The 16,982-nt window shown below is 40.0% G+C and overlaps 2 protein-coding genes across 4 annotated transcripts; one reads left to right on the forward strand and one right to left on the reverse strand.

Annotated features, from left to right (window-relative positions):
• Nucleotides 1-1,662: 1,662 nt before the first annotated feature.
• On the reverse strand, nt 1,663-9,647 carry rnf14.5 (ring finger protein 14 gene 5). 3 transcript variants are annotated; one of them, XM_004912833.4, is made up of 8 exons: nt 9,550-9,647; nt 8,031-8,201; nt 7,488-7,639; nt 6,610-7,119; nt 5,638-5,866; nt 4,660-4,832; nt 4,275-4,405; nt 1,663-2,036 (listed from the first exon to the last, which is right to left on the reverse strand). In XM_004912833.4, the coding sequence occupies exons 2-8, from the start codon at nt 8,182-8,184 to the stop codon at nt 1,979-1,981; spliced, it is 1,407 nt and encodes a 468-aa protein (XP_004912890.2). In that variant the 5' UTR covers nt 8,185-8,201; nt 9,550-9,647; the 3' UTR covers nt 1,663-1,978. The 3 variants fall into 3 exon arrangements, with proteins under 3 accessions (XP_004912890.2, XP_031754668.1, XP_012815222.2); XM_031898808.1 differs by lacking the exon at nt 9,550-9,647 and adding an exon at nt 9,108-9,514; XM_012959768.3 differs by lacking the exon at nt 9,550-9,647 and adding an exon at nt 8,642-9,081.
• A 41-nt stretch (nt 9,648-9,688) lies between these two features.
• Nucleotides 9,689-15,993, forward strand: gnpda1 (glucosamine-6-phosphate deaminase 1). Its single transcript, XM_002935258.3, has 7 exons — nt 9,689-10,089; nt 11,372-11,508; nt 12,148-12,249; nt 12,939-13,121; nt 14,392-14,576; nt 14,918-15,092; nt 15,653-15,993. The coding sequence occupies exons 2-7, from the start codon at nt 11,385-11,387 to the stop codon at nt 15,751-15,753; spliced, it is 870 nt and encodes a 289-aa protein (XP_002935304.2). The 5' UTR covers nt 9,689-10,089; nt 11,372-11,384; the 3' UTR covers nt 15,754-15,993.
• The last annotated feature ends 989 nt before the right edge of the window (nt 15,994-16,982 follow it).

Consider the following 16,982-nt stretch of genomic DNA (forward strand, 5'->3'; position numbering starts at 1 on the left):
TTAATAATCTCTAAAATTAATAATCACAACAAATGTTTAAATTCTCCAAATATAATGTATTACAAATTCTAAATAGTTTTCAAGATATATGAGTTGTTATACAGTCCCCCCCTTGCAGCTGCACTTCTCCTACCCGGCTTCTGGCCAGCTCTGAAGTCGGAGTCGGGTACATTTGCATGACAAGTCTGCCCTCAACCTCATTGGTTGTTGGGCTGTCAATCAAACCCTCCCTATTCACAGCCTTTCTTCTTAGTTTTCTGAGCGCACAAAAATCTCCTGCTCTCTCCCCTTTGATGCCCCCCTTCTCTCAAGAATGAGATGTGTAAAGTCAGTCAGTAGTAAAGTTACTTTTAAAGCTTCTTTCTCCCTCTGCCGATGCACTGATAACTCCTGCTCTTAAACTCCGCCCCCCCACTTCCTTTTACTCGGCTTGCTGCTTTATCAAACCCTTCCCCCTGCACAAGCACCACCTGAGAGTCTCAGCATAAGTACTAGGGAATGTGCTGCAGAGAACAGTGAAGGAAGGCAGTGAGCTACTGATTTTCTATGTCTTTCTTGGGGTAGGGGGAGAGTAGGAGTTTGGTTTTCTTTAGGATGCTTTTAAACTTCCTTCATTACAGATACTGCTGGCTTTCCACTTTAGGGGGCAAAGAAGGAAATGTGTGTGTAGGAACAAGGATAAGATAGTAAAGTAAACTATAGTTTAGTACTTAGCTTAATTGTAGAAAAATAAAATAGATAAACTATATTACTATTAAAATGAAAGTATACTCCATAAAAGTGCCAAAACTATTTTTGATGCAGAGAATTATAGTTCTACAATAGTTTAAACACTAGGTACCTCTCCAGCAGAGCATGTTAACAGCAATAAATGATGATATGATGTCAGAAAACTCATTCTGTTATAGAAGCATTTGGACTGTAGTGTTTAAACTACCACAGAACTATAAGTCTCTGAACCTAAAATTAGCTTCTTGGCAAACTATTTGGTAAACTATGCCTTATTCATTATAGAGTTTTCATATTTTATTTTTCCACAGTTATTATCACATTTTATAGTGTTTTCTTTCCTATCTCCTCCTTGCTCATATTGACCACTAGTTTTTTTTGCAAGTCCATCTTGTTGAACTTTAACCCTTTAAGTGCTGCAGAACTTTCTGTGGATCAAATTCTCTAGGTACCACATAGCCCCTAGGCAATGGGCTTAATCAGGGAACAAGTGGGTCTTTGGGCATAATCATAATCATGCAGTTGCCCTAGACAGCAGCAGACATGTGGAAGCTGTACTTCCTGTGGCCCCTATTTTGGATTTGGCCAAATGTGTACTTTTGGGGTTCTCGTGCCATAAAATGCAGAAACCACACACCACCATTAGAATGAGATTCCAGTGCCTGCAGCTGTTGGGAGGATGCATTGCATTCAGCATAGTGGGAGGGCGGGACATTGCTACTGGTTTTATGACATCACAGCAAGGTGTTGCCACTCCCATTCAGCGATCACTTGAACTGGCTCTCAGGGAAAGGCTCTTGACAGTCTGTAATATTATTCCTTTTATTTTAAAAAGTAAGCATTTTTGGTAAACAAATACATTTGAGAATATTATTATTTTCACCATATCTGTCCATTTAGACAATTTATTTTTCATGATAGTTCCCCTTTAAAAGCAAACTAACTGAACAGTTAGGTCCTATATGCCCTCCCACAAGTCACTGATTGGTTACTGACTGCTAACAGCTTAGAGAGCTGTAAAAGAGGAAGGAAGTAGTTCTCTGGCTATTATTGTAGACATCCGCTCACTCCAGCACATTCTATCTATTTTGCCCATTTTTACACTGAACTGTTCCTTAAAAATAGCAACCCTAAACAACAAACACCTTCTGGGAAAGGAAAACAAATACAAGATAAAGCCTCTTCAGAGAAAGTTGACAGTTACTGTGCTATTTCAGTATATCTTTGCTAGGATCCTGTGTACTGATGGTCAGTGTTGCTCATCTTCAATCAAAGGTATCCCATCCACCTCCATGCCAAGGAACAATCTGCAAAGCAATTCATGCAAAATATATATAAGCAGTCATTAGAGGTATACATATAGTCTGTCAATGGCTCATAGCAAATTGTGTGCTCCCTTTTTCTAATTATCACTGGCAAACGCTTCTGAACCAGTATATTTTCAGCCCTAATAAAAATCACATGGAAGTGAAGGAAGTGAGTCCTTTTAGGCCAAATATTCTCTGGTCTCCAGGCTAAAAAGTGCTCACAGCTGCACTTCTGGATGGCTACACGCACTTTTGAGCTGGATGAAATAATGTTACTGATAAGTGCTGCAAGTGCAACTGGCCTAAACACAAGAAAGGCACATATCAATTTGACATTTCTCAGACCTACAGTCTCAAGTTTGGTCAAGCATTACCATTATTGTAATACTGTAAGTCTCATAAGCGGAACCATTATTACTCCAGAGGAACTTAATGGGGTGGTCCACCTGTAGGTTAATTTTAAATATGTTATAGAATGCTCAGTTCTTAGCAACTTTTCAATTGGTAATTTTTTACAGGTTTTGGATTATTTGCCTTCTTCTGCCTTCCTTCCAGCTTTCAAATGGGGGTCACTGACCCTGGTAGCCAAATAGCTATTGCTTTGTGAGGCTACAATTATATTGTTACTTTTCATTAAATATCTTTCTATTTAGGCCTTCTCAATTCATAATCCTGTCTATTTTTCAAATCAATGCCTGGTTGCTAGGTTAAATTGGACCCTAGCAACCAGATAGCTGCTGACATTTCAAACTGAAGAGCTGCTAACAAAATGCTAAATAATTCAAAACCTGCAAATAATAAAAAATGAAGACCATCAGTAGTAGGAAAGCTTTTGGAAGGGGTAAGATATTTGAATACTTTGCAAATCACAATACTGTTAGTTTGTGCCAGCATGGGTTTATGGGTAACAGCTTTAATTCTCTTTTATGAGGAGGTGAGCAGGAACCTCAATGCTGGAATGGTTCTATTTTTGCTGATGATAATAAATTGTGCAAAGCTATAAGTTCCATGCAGGATGCTGCCACTTTGCAGAGCGATTTGACTGAATAGGACAACTGGGCAGCAAACTGGCAAATGAGATTCAATGTTAAAAAGTGCAACGTTATGTGCTTTGGTAGAAATAATATAAATGTGTGTTATAGCGTTATACACTAAGGGGCTGATTTACTAACCCACGAATCCGACCCGAATTGGAAAAGTTCCGACTTGAAAACGAACATTTTGCGACTTTTTCGTATGTTTTGCGATTTTTTCGGATTCTGTACGAATTTTTCGTTACCAATACGATTTTTGCGTAAAAACGCGAGTTTTTCGTATCCATTACGAAAGTTGCGTAAAAAGTTGCGCATTTTTCGTAGCGTTAAAACTTACGCGAAAAGTTGCGCATTTTTCGTAGCGTTAAAACTTAACGCTACGAAAAATGCGCAACTTTTCGCGTAAGTTTCTTACGCAAAATACCGATCATTACGAAAAAAACGCAATCGGACTCCATTCGACCCGTTCGTGGGTAAGTAAATCAGCCCCTAAATGTGCTGTCGTATAAAAAATGGTAATGGCTCAGGGAACATATAAGAACATAATTTTGCCTCTTTATAGATCTCTGGTAAGGCCTCATTATAGGCAGATAGGGGGTGATTTTTTTCCCAATAAAAACAATCAGCGCACCAGAGGCCCCCCCTTTAGATTGGAGAAATTGAACTTTCATTTGAAGCAGTGTAGGTGTTTTTTACAGTGAGGGCAGTGAGGTTGGGGAATGCCCTTCCTATTGATATTGTTTTTGCAGATTCTGTTAATTCTGAGTTGTTTTGATGATCTCTTGAACAAGCATAATATCCAAGGCTATTGTGATACAAAAATCTACAATAAATACAGATATTAGTATATATAGTTTATATATGTGAGTGTATAGATAGGTACAAGTCTATATACGTGCACTGGGGTTCGCTTGGTGGGGTTGAACTTGATGGACTGGTCTTTTTTTCAACCCAACTTAACTATGTAACTGTGTAATTGTAAAACTGTCTCAGAATAGCATTCTCTACATCATACTAAAAGTTAATTTAAAGGTGAACAACCCCTTAATTTCTTATCTTTTTTACAAAAATAATTTGCAATGATCAGGTTACATCTTGCACATTATGTTACAGATGGTGAATTTATTCATAAGGCCCATAGGTTTACGATTCATAGCATCATAGCATCCTATTAAATCATCCAAAATAAATGTTGTGAACTTACTGGTTAAAGCAGGCTGACGAAGGGTCATTGTAATGACTGTATGGATTTGCTCTTGACAGTACCCCCAAACACAGCCAACAAAAGTATTGCTTACATCCAGTACAAGTCAGCTTGTTGCAGCCTTCTGTTTTCTGTAGAAGATTATATACAGTGTTTACTGTTAATAAATGTATAGTTTGTTAAACCAATATTAAAAAATCAAACAGACACCTCAGCCAGTAATAGTATACTCCCAGGCAACTGGAATCCTTCATTGAAAGGTTCAGTGCAACAAACATTAATAATCAAGCTTGGTATCACAAACAAATTTGTTTAACAAAAATATAAATAAATAAAAAAAAGAAAGCCAAGCAAGTATAGCTAATGTTTAGTGCTTAGGACTTGCCTGGATGTTAGTTCCACAGCGTGGGCAGCTCTTGGCATTCTCCTCCAGCCATTCCTTAGATTCCATTTCCTCCAATGCTTTTTGTATCATCCGCTTGCCATAGCGCTTCTCCATGAACTGCTTTCCTGCCTCGTCTGCCTCTAAGTATTCATTACGCAGTGCCATAAGCTTTTCTGGGAGCAATATCAAAAGAAAAGACAATTAAAATGTAATCATTTTCGTCATTATACAGTAACAGGTGCCTTATTTTAGGATATGAGAAGCACCAATTCAAAAGATGCACACAATGCTGGGAGAGCTGGCAGGATGGTGCAGCCACAGTTTAATGAGCAACGGTGCAGGTGGATTCTTAACTAAATTCAGATTTTTACCATTGATGTTTAAATAACATGGAAATGTAGCTCCTGTGTTGCTAGCAGGCTGTTAGCCTCTTGTCAACAATATAATTACTACATTGTTATAGAAATTGTTAAAGAACAGGGCAACTCCAAAATGTAGGGTTTTTAAACAGTAAATATTTATTTTCTTTTTACAACCGTATAATGTGGCTATGGATGGCTTAGACCTATTTTTTTAATTAAGCAGAATATATAGTATCACCATGCTTACAGACTTTGTACGGTGCTTTTCAAAATGTTAAAGGGCCCATTTGCACTACTCCCTATATGGCGCATAAATGAGAACCCAACACTCATCCAGGCCCGGATTTGTGGAAAGGCCACAAAGGCCCGGGCCTAGGGCGGCACAAGTTTAGGGGCGCCCCGCCGCAACAGAATTTTTAAATTTGGCTCCCATACGGAGCAGTCGGGACCTCTCCCCACTGCTCCGTATGGGAGTTTAAATGTGCGAATGCGCATTGATCGCGCATGCGCACTCAGGGGGAGAGGGCGCCGCGCGATTGTGCATGCGCACCCGCGGGGGCGGCCTCGGGGCTCTGCCAAGTTAAATCTGGCCCTGCACTTATCTAATTATACTGACCTGCTGATAATTTACAAGCTGACACTCCATGGTAGGTCATTTTGCAGAGGGTACAGAAAGCGTAATTGCAGTTGGAACAAATACCCATCGTGCCCCCAGGCTCCAGCATGACTGGAGTTTGGCAGTTTGGACGTGGGCAGTACACCACATCTGCCATCAGATCCAGGCTGGACTGCAGTAGAAGACGGTCATAGCGGCTGAACAATTCTTCCCCAACCAGCAACTTCACCTACAAACAAGGCAATAGTTACTGTAAAATATATTGATCAGTTTCTGTCCTGCAGCATCCTCTTTGGGAATCCCAAGTCATATATAATGACATTTCTCAAAAACAGTGCAAAACTGGTTGCTGTCTGTCCTGAACCTCACAGTTTTCTATAGTCAAAATTAGACACAAATCTCCTTTTAAAACATAATCAATTTTATTCTGCTTCAGAAATGAATAATAATGAATCCTGTAAGATCCAAGATGGAGAGCTGCAGTGTACACCTTTAAATGCTTGAATAATTATAGTGCTGCTGAAGCTAGGCTGGTGCAGGAAGTTCAGTACATAAAATACAGCATTTCCATCCATAATCTTTTTAAGCTTTATCTCTCTTTAAATTCTAATGCCTCACAAGTTATCTTTAAACATACAATATAAATATTATATATATTTAGGTCAAAATATATGGGGACCTCTCATGTTCCTTGGTACTGAATACCCTGTGTTATTTTAGGTTACCACAAATCCTTCTTTTGGACATGGAATGCAATAAAACGTTTCAGGTACCGTCCTCACATCCAAAAGAGGGTCAACTACTACTTTTCACTGTGCCATTCCATAGTTTCAGAAAACTTCTCACCAGTGCATTATTGCAAAGGAAAAATATATATAAGGGTTTTCAACCATACATAGCTTACATTTTCCTCAACAAGTGTAACATAAATGATTGTACACACAACAGTAAGGAGCATAGTATATTGGTTACCTGTGCAGGTGTAGCAACAGAAGAACACTTTGGCTCAGGACAGTTAAGAGCCTGGACCTGTCCATCCTGTATCTGAACTGTATAATAATCCTTGAGGCAGGCGTTGCAGTAGACATGCTGACAATCCTTAAAGTGAGTGCACTCGCTGCCCAGCTTTTCTGAGAAGCAAATGTTGCACATATACGATTTACTATCAAAGCACTTCTTCTGCTGAGCCTCATTAAAGTCAAAGATGCACTTGATAAGGGCAGCGACAGATTCCACATCCTGGATAGCCCGTTTGTCCCAAATCACTGCTTCTGCTGGGCCTGTGGCACTACAGGAATCAGATATCCCCGAGTTATTCTTTATGCACTGAGATCCAAACCCATAAACTTGTATTTCATATGGTGAGTTAATCTTTAAGTACTCCAGAGTCCCCTCCTTGAGAAACTGCATCCAAGCAAACAAAACAACTCCTCCTGCGTATTCCTCCCATAGGTCATCCAAGCGCTGACACAGCAGGGCAAGCTGGGATAAACAGAAATACAAGATTTATTTATGGCTTGTTGTCCTCTATTTATCATCAGTCAGATGTACCTGCAACTAGGAACATCTAACTATAAAATGGGTTTCATTTAAAGACAGTGATTTCAACTTAATATTAAACAAACAAAACAACACATGCTCAGAGACTGTGCTGGTCTACAAGAAGCCAATAAGTTGTTAGTTATCGTTAGTCCAGATCAGTTCAGTTCAAGTTAAAAGCAAATGTTTAATTGGTTAAGAAGATACTTGATCAAAGCTTGCCCATGTTACTATATCAGAAAGTTTGTATTTTGGTCAAACATTGCCTAAACTTAAGATTTCTGTGATTGCTAAATCTAGTTTTGTTTTACCTGACTTGGAGAAAGCCACTTGCAGCTAAGTGTGAAGGCTGGAGGGTCAGTGGATGGGTATCCTGGAGGCAGTTCAAAGTTCAGTATAACAGGAGGTAGGAAAGAGACAATATCCTCAAAGCTTTCTGTGTGTGCAGCAGCCGTACTGTCACCTTGGGTAAGCAAAAAACAAAAAAGATATTAAAGATCTAGTACATACTTACATTTCATAAATTAAGCTACTGCAATTGAACAGTCGAAATCCTTATGCCCATAGGAATTCTCAGACAATTAGTATACAATATTTGGGTGAAATAATAACAAAATGCTGGTGCTGATAGCACACAATACATTTGTTACATAGAGGAAAGTCAAACAAGCTCTTCTATTTTCCACCTGTCACAGGTACTGCAGTACTCTGTGCCACTGTTTTGTTAATCTCCTTAAAATAAATTTGCTATACTATATGCTACCTGGTCACAGTATTTGGCCATTAAGTACACATGGACTAAAGAAACATAGCATGTTAAAGCATTGAAGTGGTTACTTGAATATCTGACTCGCCTCTTATGGCTGCGCTAAAGTTCGGAGGAAGATCTAGACAGACACATATTTCCCCTCCTGGTGCAGTTTCTGATCTCTTGAATTCATCTTCAGAGTATATACTAGCGAGTGCTAGCAGTTCATCCTCCTGCGCTTCCTTGTCTTCTCTTGACATTGGTTGTCTGTGCAAATCTGTAATATATTAAGCACAACATGAGCTTCCATCATAAATAGCCTTTAGAAAAGAGCAGATATGTCTCTTGCCATTATGGTGGGTGTGAAAGCAATTTACAGAGATTAATACAGCAGATGTCTTTTATCTAGTTTTAGGACTTGTGAGAGAAAAAGATCATATTTAGGTCATATTTATGCCTCAAAGGACCCCTTAGGCAGCACTGCCTTAACAACCAATTTTAGTAGTTAGTGCAGAGCTGACAAATTATTGTAAGCTTAGTGGGCACCAATCAATCATACATCTAGAGATCTTCATCTGATATTGATCAGAAAATCGATCAGGCAGGTTTGAAAATTTTTGTCATTATAAATTACATTTGGCCATGCAGATAGTTTTCCTAACCTCAACTAGATAATATCGCATAAAATAATCATTTTTGTTGACATGCAAATCATACTTTTAAACAATTGTTTCAGGATAAGCTTGGTCCGATGATAAAAGATCCTTTGCGTATGGCCAGCTTTACAGTTACAAACTAAAGTGATAAGGAAATCAGTGTAACCTGTGGTCAGGCAGGATCAAATAAGTTGTTTTATGAGAGAAAATGAGACTGCGACTTATGGAATGCAACATTAGGGGCCATGAATCACTAAGACACCTCTGTCACTTGATATGGTATGGGGTTTTTTTGCCTTTGATGCAACTAATAAATGTTTTTACATGTGACTTTGGCACTAGAATTTTATGCTCTCTATGCAGGTCCTTGGCAGCCCATCATAGGTCCTATATACCCGTTTATGATGCTCTATATTGAATCCAACCCATTGTCAACTAGGTTAGCTAGTGCAGTGTAATTTGCAGTAACATTTTTGAGTCAAAGTACTTGCTAGATGCCCTAATAAAATGAAATACTTTCATGCCACCTCACTGCTAGCTTGTAAGCTCGGGTTTTCAGGGCAACATCAGAACCAAAGCAGCCAACAGAACCCATTTTTACACATGTACCGTGTGGCTCCATCTTATAGCGACTCCTATAAACCCACGCCCCCCTCCCCACCAATCACTGCGCTGCTCAGAACATTTTAATTGCTGGAAGCCAACAGGGTTCTTCTGAGATGGGTGAATAGAAACGAAATGAGTTTGCGCTTAGTGCAGCGCTAATATAAACTGATGAACTGGATAACTATGATGCACTGGATAACTATGCTCCCTCACAGTAGCGCACACCTTGGCTAAGAGGAACTTACTGTACCGAATAACTCCTCTTACTGCCCCATTAACACTCGCTGTAATGTCCCTAATGAAAGTAAAGCAACTACTGGGGGTTATTCCGTGTCGCATTAATCCTGTCACTGTCCCACTAACCTGGGCTAACGTGACTGCGCCAGCCGCTCTTCCGGGTACATAGATCGCCGGCTCCAAGGGGCAGTGATGCGCTTCCCGGCAACTCTACAGCGATACATTGCCACCTGCAGGTTGGGAGGATCGATTCGTTTTGCTGGTATCAGACTTCATCCTTAGCCACTTTTCCTTTAATGTGACTGACTTGGGACATATGAGGTTTGGAGGAGGGCTGAGAATGTACATACGAGAAGGAATGAGGCAGACAGGAGGAGGAATGATTTGAGGGCAGCAGTGTGAAAGGTAACATGTGTATATAAAGGTCCGCAGACAGAGGGAAGGCTACTCCCATGAGCAGTCTTCTAGTCACAGAACAGAAAATGACAACTGTTACAGATTTCGTGTCAAACTACTGCGCCCCCTGCTGGACGTCAGGAGATCAGGGCGGGAGGAACGAGCTGAATCAGCTTTTCGTGCAACCATGTGACCTAAAGTCATATGACTGGCTGAGGAGAGACTGTGGGCTTCTGCCGAGCCAGTGAAGTTTGGAGCGCAGGACTGGCGGTGAGTGTTATTTGCACTGGGGCTGGGACTCGGGGGTTGTGTTAGGGCAAAGCCTTATTGTACATCAGCTGGCAAGTCTGGCCTACGTACCTGCTCTATACACTGTGCAATGGTCAACTGGGGTAGTTTATCAACACTGGCCAAATTTGCTACTGAACAATAACCCAAGAATTTGATAGGTTGCCATGAGTAACTGTACAGAAGTAAATGAGCCCTGGCATGTGGGGGGAGTTGGAGGATTTAGTTCACAAGCATTATGCTAGTTTAAGGCCTGCAATATTCAAAGTTTTAAAGTTTTTTTTATTTATTTATATATATATATATATATATACACACAAATATAGGGTGGCACTCCGCTTGTGTCTTTGTCTTGGGTGCAGGGTAAACAGTTTAAATATCGAAAAAAAGACCAGCAACACCGAGTTTATTGCAGAAAATCAGTTGTGTATTAAAAAAATGCATGAACAGGCTGTTTATTATTTGCAGTAAACTTGGTGTTGCTGGTCTTTATATATATATATATATATATATATATATATATATATATATAACAGGACCAGAATTGTTGTGAAATGGTGTGCTGGTCCTGTTTATAGGTATTTACAGGTATAGGTATTTTGACTTCAGCACCCATCTGTTAAACTGGTTTAGAGTGCAGACACACAGCTTGACTATATATATATATATGTGTGTGTGTGTGTATAAAATACAGAGGGAGCAGACATCACTGCCAAGACTGGTACAATCTAGTCTTGGTTCGTGTAAGACCTTCTCTTATTATATGGTACCATGTACAGTTCAGAATATCTCATGCATTGATCTGAGCTGGATGGTGATTTAACTGATTGTGAATCTTCCTCCTGCGCTTCCTGCCTCTCCTCCCTATTTCCTGTTTATAGAGAATTTTGTGCTAGAGAGCCTTGCTGACAGAAAATTAAATGGAACACCCTGTAATGAATCCACTGACAGCAAAGTTTTATAGGTTGATGTAATAAAGAGCAGAGTTTGTTGTGGTCCAGTATTAAACCAATGTTTGCTTTCATACCACTGTTGCACTGATCCTATATATTTCACTATTGTAAGTTTGTTGGATGCCGTCATTCCCTGCATTGGTGATACACCAACGGTGCAACCATCACTCTGAATATATGTGTTGTGCTTAACGGGAAGCTATGTCTGGTCTGCTATTATAACGTGTATAATGTGTAACTGCGAATGTATCAGTTTAGACTGTCACCTAGGTACCATGTTGATGTTTTTTCCGTATTTTCTATCTTTTAAGTTAATCTGCTAACATGAAGCTCATTATTCTTGATGATTATGACCAAGCCAGCGAGTGGGCAGCTAAGTACATAAGAAATCGCATCATCCAGTATAATCCAACCGCTGATAAATACTTTACTTTAGGGCTCCCAACAGGTAAGATGCCTGCAGTGATTTCACTATGGCTTTTTCACTGGCGCACCCCTAACAGCTGGACAATATAACCCTGCAGTTTGTAGCTACCTCCTTAGAAAACCAAACTTTATTGTAGAGGGACACTAAGGGTAGCCTCTTCACCTGTCTGGCCATAACCTAAGAAAAAAAGAGCAGTATAGATGAGTGAGACAGACAGAAAGAAAGACAAGAGAATGAAAAGTGTAAGGGAAGTCATACAAAAAGGACAATAAGAAGAAGCTTACAGAAGCCGCTGGGTGGGAAAGGCAAATCCACAACTAGAATTTAGTTTTCCATGACCATTTTTTTAAAGGAACTAAAGCCTAACTAAAGAAGTAGGCTAGAAATGTTGTACATTATTTTGGACTTCTGTACCAGCCCAAGGCAACCTGCTGATTCCCTGCACATGCTCTGTGTTACTGTCACTTACCTGAGCTTAGGGACCCACTCACAATATACTGTGTATATAGAATATAAATGTCACAATATAAGGCTGATTAGTAATTGATTCATATTCTCGTTAAATGGCAGCGACAAAACCAGCGCAATTGATAGTAGGGGATAGCAAGCTATTATAGAACATCAGTCATGCATTCTGATGCTTTTGCCTTACACTTACAGGAAGCACCCCACTAGGATGCTACAAAAAACTAATAGAGTACCATAAAAACGGAGATCTCTCCTTCAAGTATGTGAAAACATTCAATATGGATGAGTATGTGGGTAAGTTCATTGTTTCTATGTGTGTTGGTCTCTACATCCGATATGTAGAGCCTAGATGTGAAGCCAGATCAAATACAAACAATTTGTCAAACAATTTATGTCACACTAAATTATTAACCAACTCAGGTTGTAGCCACCAGTCTATTAATATAAATACCAATTCACATAAATAGTGAGTTAGGGGCTCCCTAGCTCCATTAATCATTTGCGTGACACAGTTCCTTGTCTTTATATTTTACATGGGACTGTTTGTATTAGATTATCGCAGTATTGGTTCAAGTGCATCCAGATGCGGCTGTGTGACTGTGAATCATTGAGTTCCGGTCCTGCTTGGGTTATTTAACTTTTTAGGCTGGGGAAATTTGGGCTTTTGGATGATTTGGGGTTTCATTTTTGTGTTTGGTTTTAAACCCTTTTAACCAAGTCTGATATACATTGTTTGATATATACAATAAAGGTTGTCTTTCTATTGATTTATTTGAGTGTTTTTGCTTTGGCTCCGTTTTCTCCTGGCCTATTTTGTATATTTGTAGTTTATTTGAGTTACATCTGTGTATCTGATCTATGCAATATTGGCCTAGATGATACTAAACTATCTCCATGGCCAGTGTAGCTACTACTGTATCTGTGTTCATCCTGTCTGAATATGTTATGAGAGCAGCTATCTGAATGAATCCTCTGGCACACAGGCCTTCCCAGGGAGCACCCTGAGAGCTATCATTCCTTCATGTGGAACAACTTCTTTAAGCACATCGACATCAGCGCTGAGAATGCCCACATCTTGGATGGAAATGCCACAGACCTTCAGGCAGAGTGTGACCTGTTTGAAGAAAAGATTCGGGCTGCTGGTGGGATTGAGCTGTTTGTTGGAGGTGAGGACAGAACCACAAAGTGCTACAGGTGTTTAGCCTTGTAAGCTTATTTAGTAAGATTATAGATGGTGACTATAAAGAAATCCAAATACATGTGACTGCCCTAGCAAAAAAAAATAAAAAATGCATGAGAAACATGCTTTAAATTAGGGATGCACTGAATCCCGCATTCGGTTCCGAATTTGAGCCGAATCCAACCTCCATAAATCCATAAATTTGCATATGCTAATTAGCATTCTGAAGGGTTAAATGGTAGGGGGGAAAAAATTCGCTGCACACCCACCAAATTTTACCCCTTGTCAATCCTAATTAGCATATGTTAATTAGGATTCGGCAGAATTTGTCAGGGTGGGTTCGGGGGTTCAGCTGAACCCAAAAAAGTGGGTTCGGTGCATCCCTACTTTAAATAGTACAGGAGTTATTTCAGTCTTTACTTTCCCTTTACAAGCACATATTGTGTTTTTTTTATGGATGTTGCAAAATACTAACATTTGTAACATGTACTTTGGCCACCATTATTTTATTTTTTTATAGACACTGGGAAGGACTAATAATGCTCCGTGCCTTGCACCCACGTTCCTTTGTTTTAGCAAATTGGCATGTACAGTATTCTTCAGGCCTTGTGGCAGGTGCCAGTTCCAGGAGGAAATGTTCTTTGATATGTTGGGAAACGCCCATTACTTGGCAAAGTATTTATCCTTTTAGTGCCCTAGGCTTTTATTTGGCAATATTCACATATACATATTCCCATGCAGGCTTATTACTGCTGTTTTGTGCCAGTACGGCTGCCACTTCTCTAGAGTCACCTTCATAACCAGTAAATGCTGGCACAAATAAGTGTACATTTTTGGTATACATAGCCTGAGCCAGATTCTTGGGCCATGGATTTTTTTTTATAGAAAATCCAATTAATTTTGACAACATAAATGCTTATTATAATTAATAATTCATCTGTACACTATCTATTCATCATTATACAAAGTGCTGGAATCTCAGTCTAGTTGTAATGACACCGTATTGTGCTTGTGTATACCATACCTTCTGTACCCCTTCCTATGTAGTTTTCTAATATTACCACATAAAATAATATCCTGCATTTATTATTACGTTGTTGTGTGTCATTCCTTGGCTAAACATTTTGGGCACGAAATTACCTTCTTCCTAAGCTTCCAAGTGTGTGTGACACAAGCCGAAGTCTTGTTTACAAGCATGTTCTTTTAGTTTCTTGTTGATTTTTACATAATACATAATTTACTTCTGTTAACTACAGGTATTGGTCCTGATGGCCACATAGCTTTTAATGAGCCAGGGTCAAGTCTGGTCTCCAGGACCCGAGTAAAAACATTGGCCATGGATACCATTCTGGCCAATGCACGGTTCTTTGACGGCAACCTCTCCAAAGTGCCAACGATGGCCCTGACTGTAGGTGTGGGGACTGTGATGGACTCCAAAGAAGTAAGACCTTTTACTGACATGCTGTTTCATGGGGAGGTGACAAGTGTCTGTGCATGCTTGAAGCTTGGGTGTGTATACATAATGAAAGCTGTGGCATAACATCAATTGGCATAGTCCCCCTGCAGGAGAAAAACATTCTGGTCTCCACCTCTCAGCTGCATCAATTTTCACTCTTGACCCAAGAAGCAGGGGATGTTGAGCCATATAGCAGACCCTACAGCCCTCTGGGCCCTGCCAGGGTCTGCTGTATAATAGTTATCCCACTGAATAAAATGGTATTGAGAAAAGAGGGCTTTTGAGATGATAGTACTGCCTCACACTGCATTCTGTGTTTTTCCCAGGTCATGATTCTAATCACTGGAGCCCATAAAGCATTTGCTTTGTATAAGGCAATTGAGGAAGGTGTAAATCATATGTGGACAGTTTCTGCTTTTCAACAGCACCCAAGCACTGTGTTTGTCTGTGATGAGGATGCAACTCTGGAGCTTCGTGTGAAGACGGTCAAATATTTCAAAGGTGTTGAATTTTTTTAGTTAAAGAAGCGCTAAACTGGCCATTGTTTTAACTATTAAGCCCTCTTCCCTAACCACCGATCACCTCCACAAAAAAAAAAAAAAAAAAACCTGCTGCTGAAGTGCAGAGCTATACAGTGGGATTGGTAGGGACCACATTTGTCCCTGGCTTCATTGCAGGAATAGCTGGGCCAGGACAATGGGTTGGCTTCCAATGTGCAATGCTCCTGATCAGTGATCACCACTAGCCTCACCACACTGATCTGACTTCAGCAGCTCATAGAAGAAACAAGCTGTATGCATTGAGTGTATTTTTCCTTTTAACATATTTATGCGTGAGTGTCCTCATAATGCATGAGTTCACCACATTTGGGGGCCAGATTATAACACATTATTAATGTCCTACAAAGAAATCAGCCAAGCCTTTGAACAGCCCTGCAATACAACAAATATGCTTGTGGATCTTACGTGAGCCAGCCCTAAGCTAAATAGCCCTTTTCTGAGGTGCAACAATCACTTATGGAAGCCATGAAACATTACTCATTCTTTACTGTATATTAACAGGTTTGATGCATGTTCACAACAAATTGGTTGATCCGCTGTACAGCATGAAGGAGAAAGGGACTAAATCTGGGCAAACTCAAAGGAAGCCCTACAGCGACTGAACCAGAAAGAGACTTTTGTGCCAGGGAAACCGTGTAATTCAGACGGGTACAAGAACAACTGGCAGCGACTAGGATGTTACAAGCCTCTGTACTAACAAAGTGCTGCTTGGGAGTCATTAACTGCACATCCGTGTACAGTAGTTTATAGGAAACACTATACTCCGTATAATCCAGACACTCCATTGGAATACTGTGTGCTTGCTACTCTAGGTTTTGTATTAAAAGGAGTACAACTTGGTATTTAGTCTTTTCTTGGTTTTTTTTTTTTAAAGTGTAACACTGGCAGATAACATTGTACATGTGTAGATGTTGAAGAGGCTGAAGACACATCCTGCCTGTGGCAGGTGAAAGTGGAGCAAGCATGGTCATGCTCTGTCTCCCTGTCCTCTCCAAGAACTATATCTAGCTGATGTTAAAGGGAAACTATACCCCCAAACATAGCTGGTCTCTAAAAAAACATAACTTCATATAAACAAAGCATATTTCATGACAAATATACCTAATACTTGCACCCTCTGGCTCATATGAGGGGCAAGGTGTTCACGCGTACATGCTAGGTTACATCACTGAGCTTTGTCTTAAAGGGTTATTCTTTAAGTTAACTTTGTGTGATGTAGCCATTGATATTCTGAGACAAGTTGCACTTGGTCCTCCTTTTTATTTGTTGTGATTTTTCACTCTGTTCGGTATTTTTCCAGTTTGGCATTTCAGCAGCTGTCTGGCTACTGTGGCCTTTTTTGACCGTTCCAACTAGGCAGTGGTTGGAATGCGAGATTGGAATATGAACTGATTAGGAATTTAAGTTTAAAAAAGTAACAAAGAAAAATTGTAGCCTCGCAGAGCTTGGCTGCTGGAGTCAATGACCCCCATTTGAAAGAAGAGAAGAAATATAAGATTACAAATAATTCAAAAACTGCTAAATCAATAGGAATAGGACATCCTACCCCCGCCCCCCACAACCTTTTTAACCCATGAGCCACATTCAAATGTAAAATGAGTTAGGGAGCAAAACAATCATAAAAAAGTTCCTGGGGTGCCACATATGGGCTGTGAATGGCTACTTCATAGCCTTTACGAGGAATGGCAGCCTACAGAAGGCTCAGTTTGGAATTACACTGGATTTATGCACCTGCTTTGAGGCCATTGGGAGCAACATCCAAGGGGTTGGTGAGCAGCATGTTGCTTCCGAGCCACTGGTTGGGATCACTGTCCTAAAATACACTAAAAGT

Source organism: Xenopus tropicalis, chromosome 3, assembly GCF_000004195.4.
Source record: "Xenopus tropicalis strain Nigerian chromosome 3, UCB_Xtro_10.0, whole genome shotgun sequence".
In the NCBI taxonomy this organism is placed as follows: domain Eukaryota; kingdom Metazoa; phylum Chordata; class Amphibia; order Anura; family Pipidae; genus Xenopus; species Xenopus tropicalis.

What these genes read in the sequence shown, in the direction of transcription:
- rnf14.5 (XM_004912833.4), bottom strand. Translation starts at nt 8,184, where the DNA reads ATGTCAAGAGAAGACAAGGAAGCGCAGGAGGATGAACTGCTAGCACTC. An exon ending in AGTGGCTTTCTCCAAGTCAG is followed by an intron (nt 7,120 to 7,487) that starts GTAAAACAAAAC and finishes TGTTTATCCCAG; the next exon opens with CTTGCCCTGCTGTGTCAGCG. An exon ending in TCGTCAGCCTGCTTTAACCA is followed by an intron (nt 2,037 to 4,274) that starts GTAAGTTCACAA and finishes ATTGCTTTGCAG; the next exon opens with ATTGTTCCTTGGCATGGAGG.
- gnpda1 (XM_002935258.3), top strand. Translation starts at nt 11,385, where the DNA reads ATGAAGCTCATTATTCTTGATGATTATGACCAAGCCAGCGAGTGGGCA. An exon ending in TACTTTAGGGCTCCCAACAG is followed by an intron (nt 11,509 to 12,147) that starts GTAAGATGCCTG and finishes TTACACTTACAG; the next exon opens with GAAGCACCCCACTAGGATGC. An exon ending in CAATATGGATGAGTATGTGG is followed by an intron (nt 12,250 to 12,938) that starts GTAAGTTCATTG and finishes TCTGGCACACAG; the next exon opens with GCCTTCCCAGGGAGCACCCT.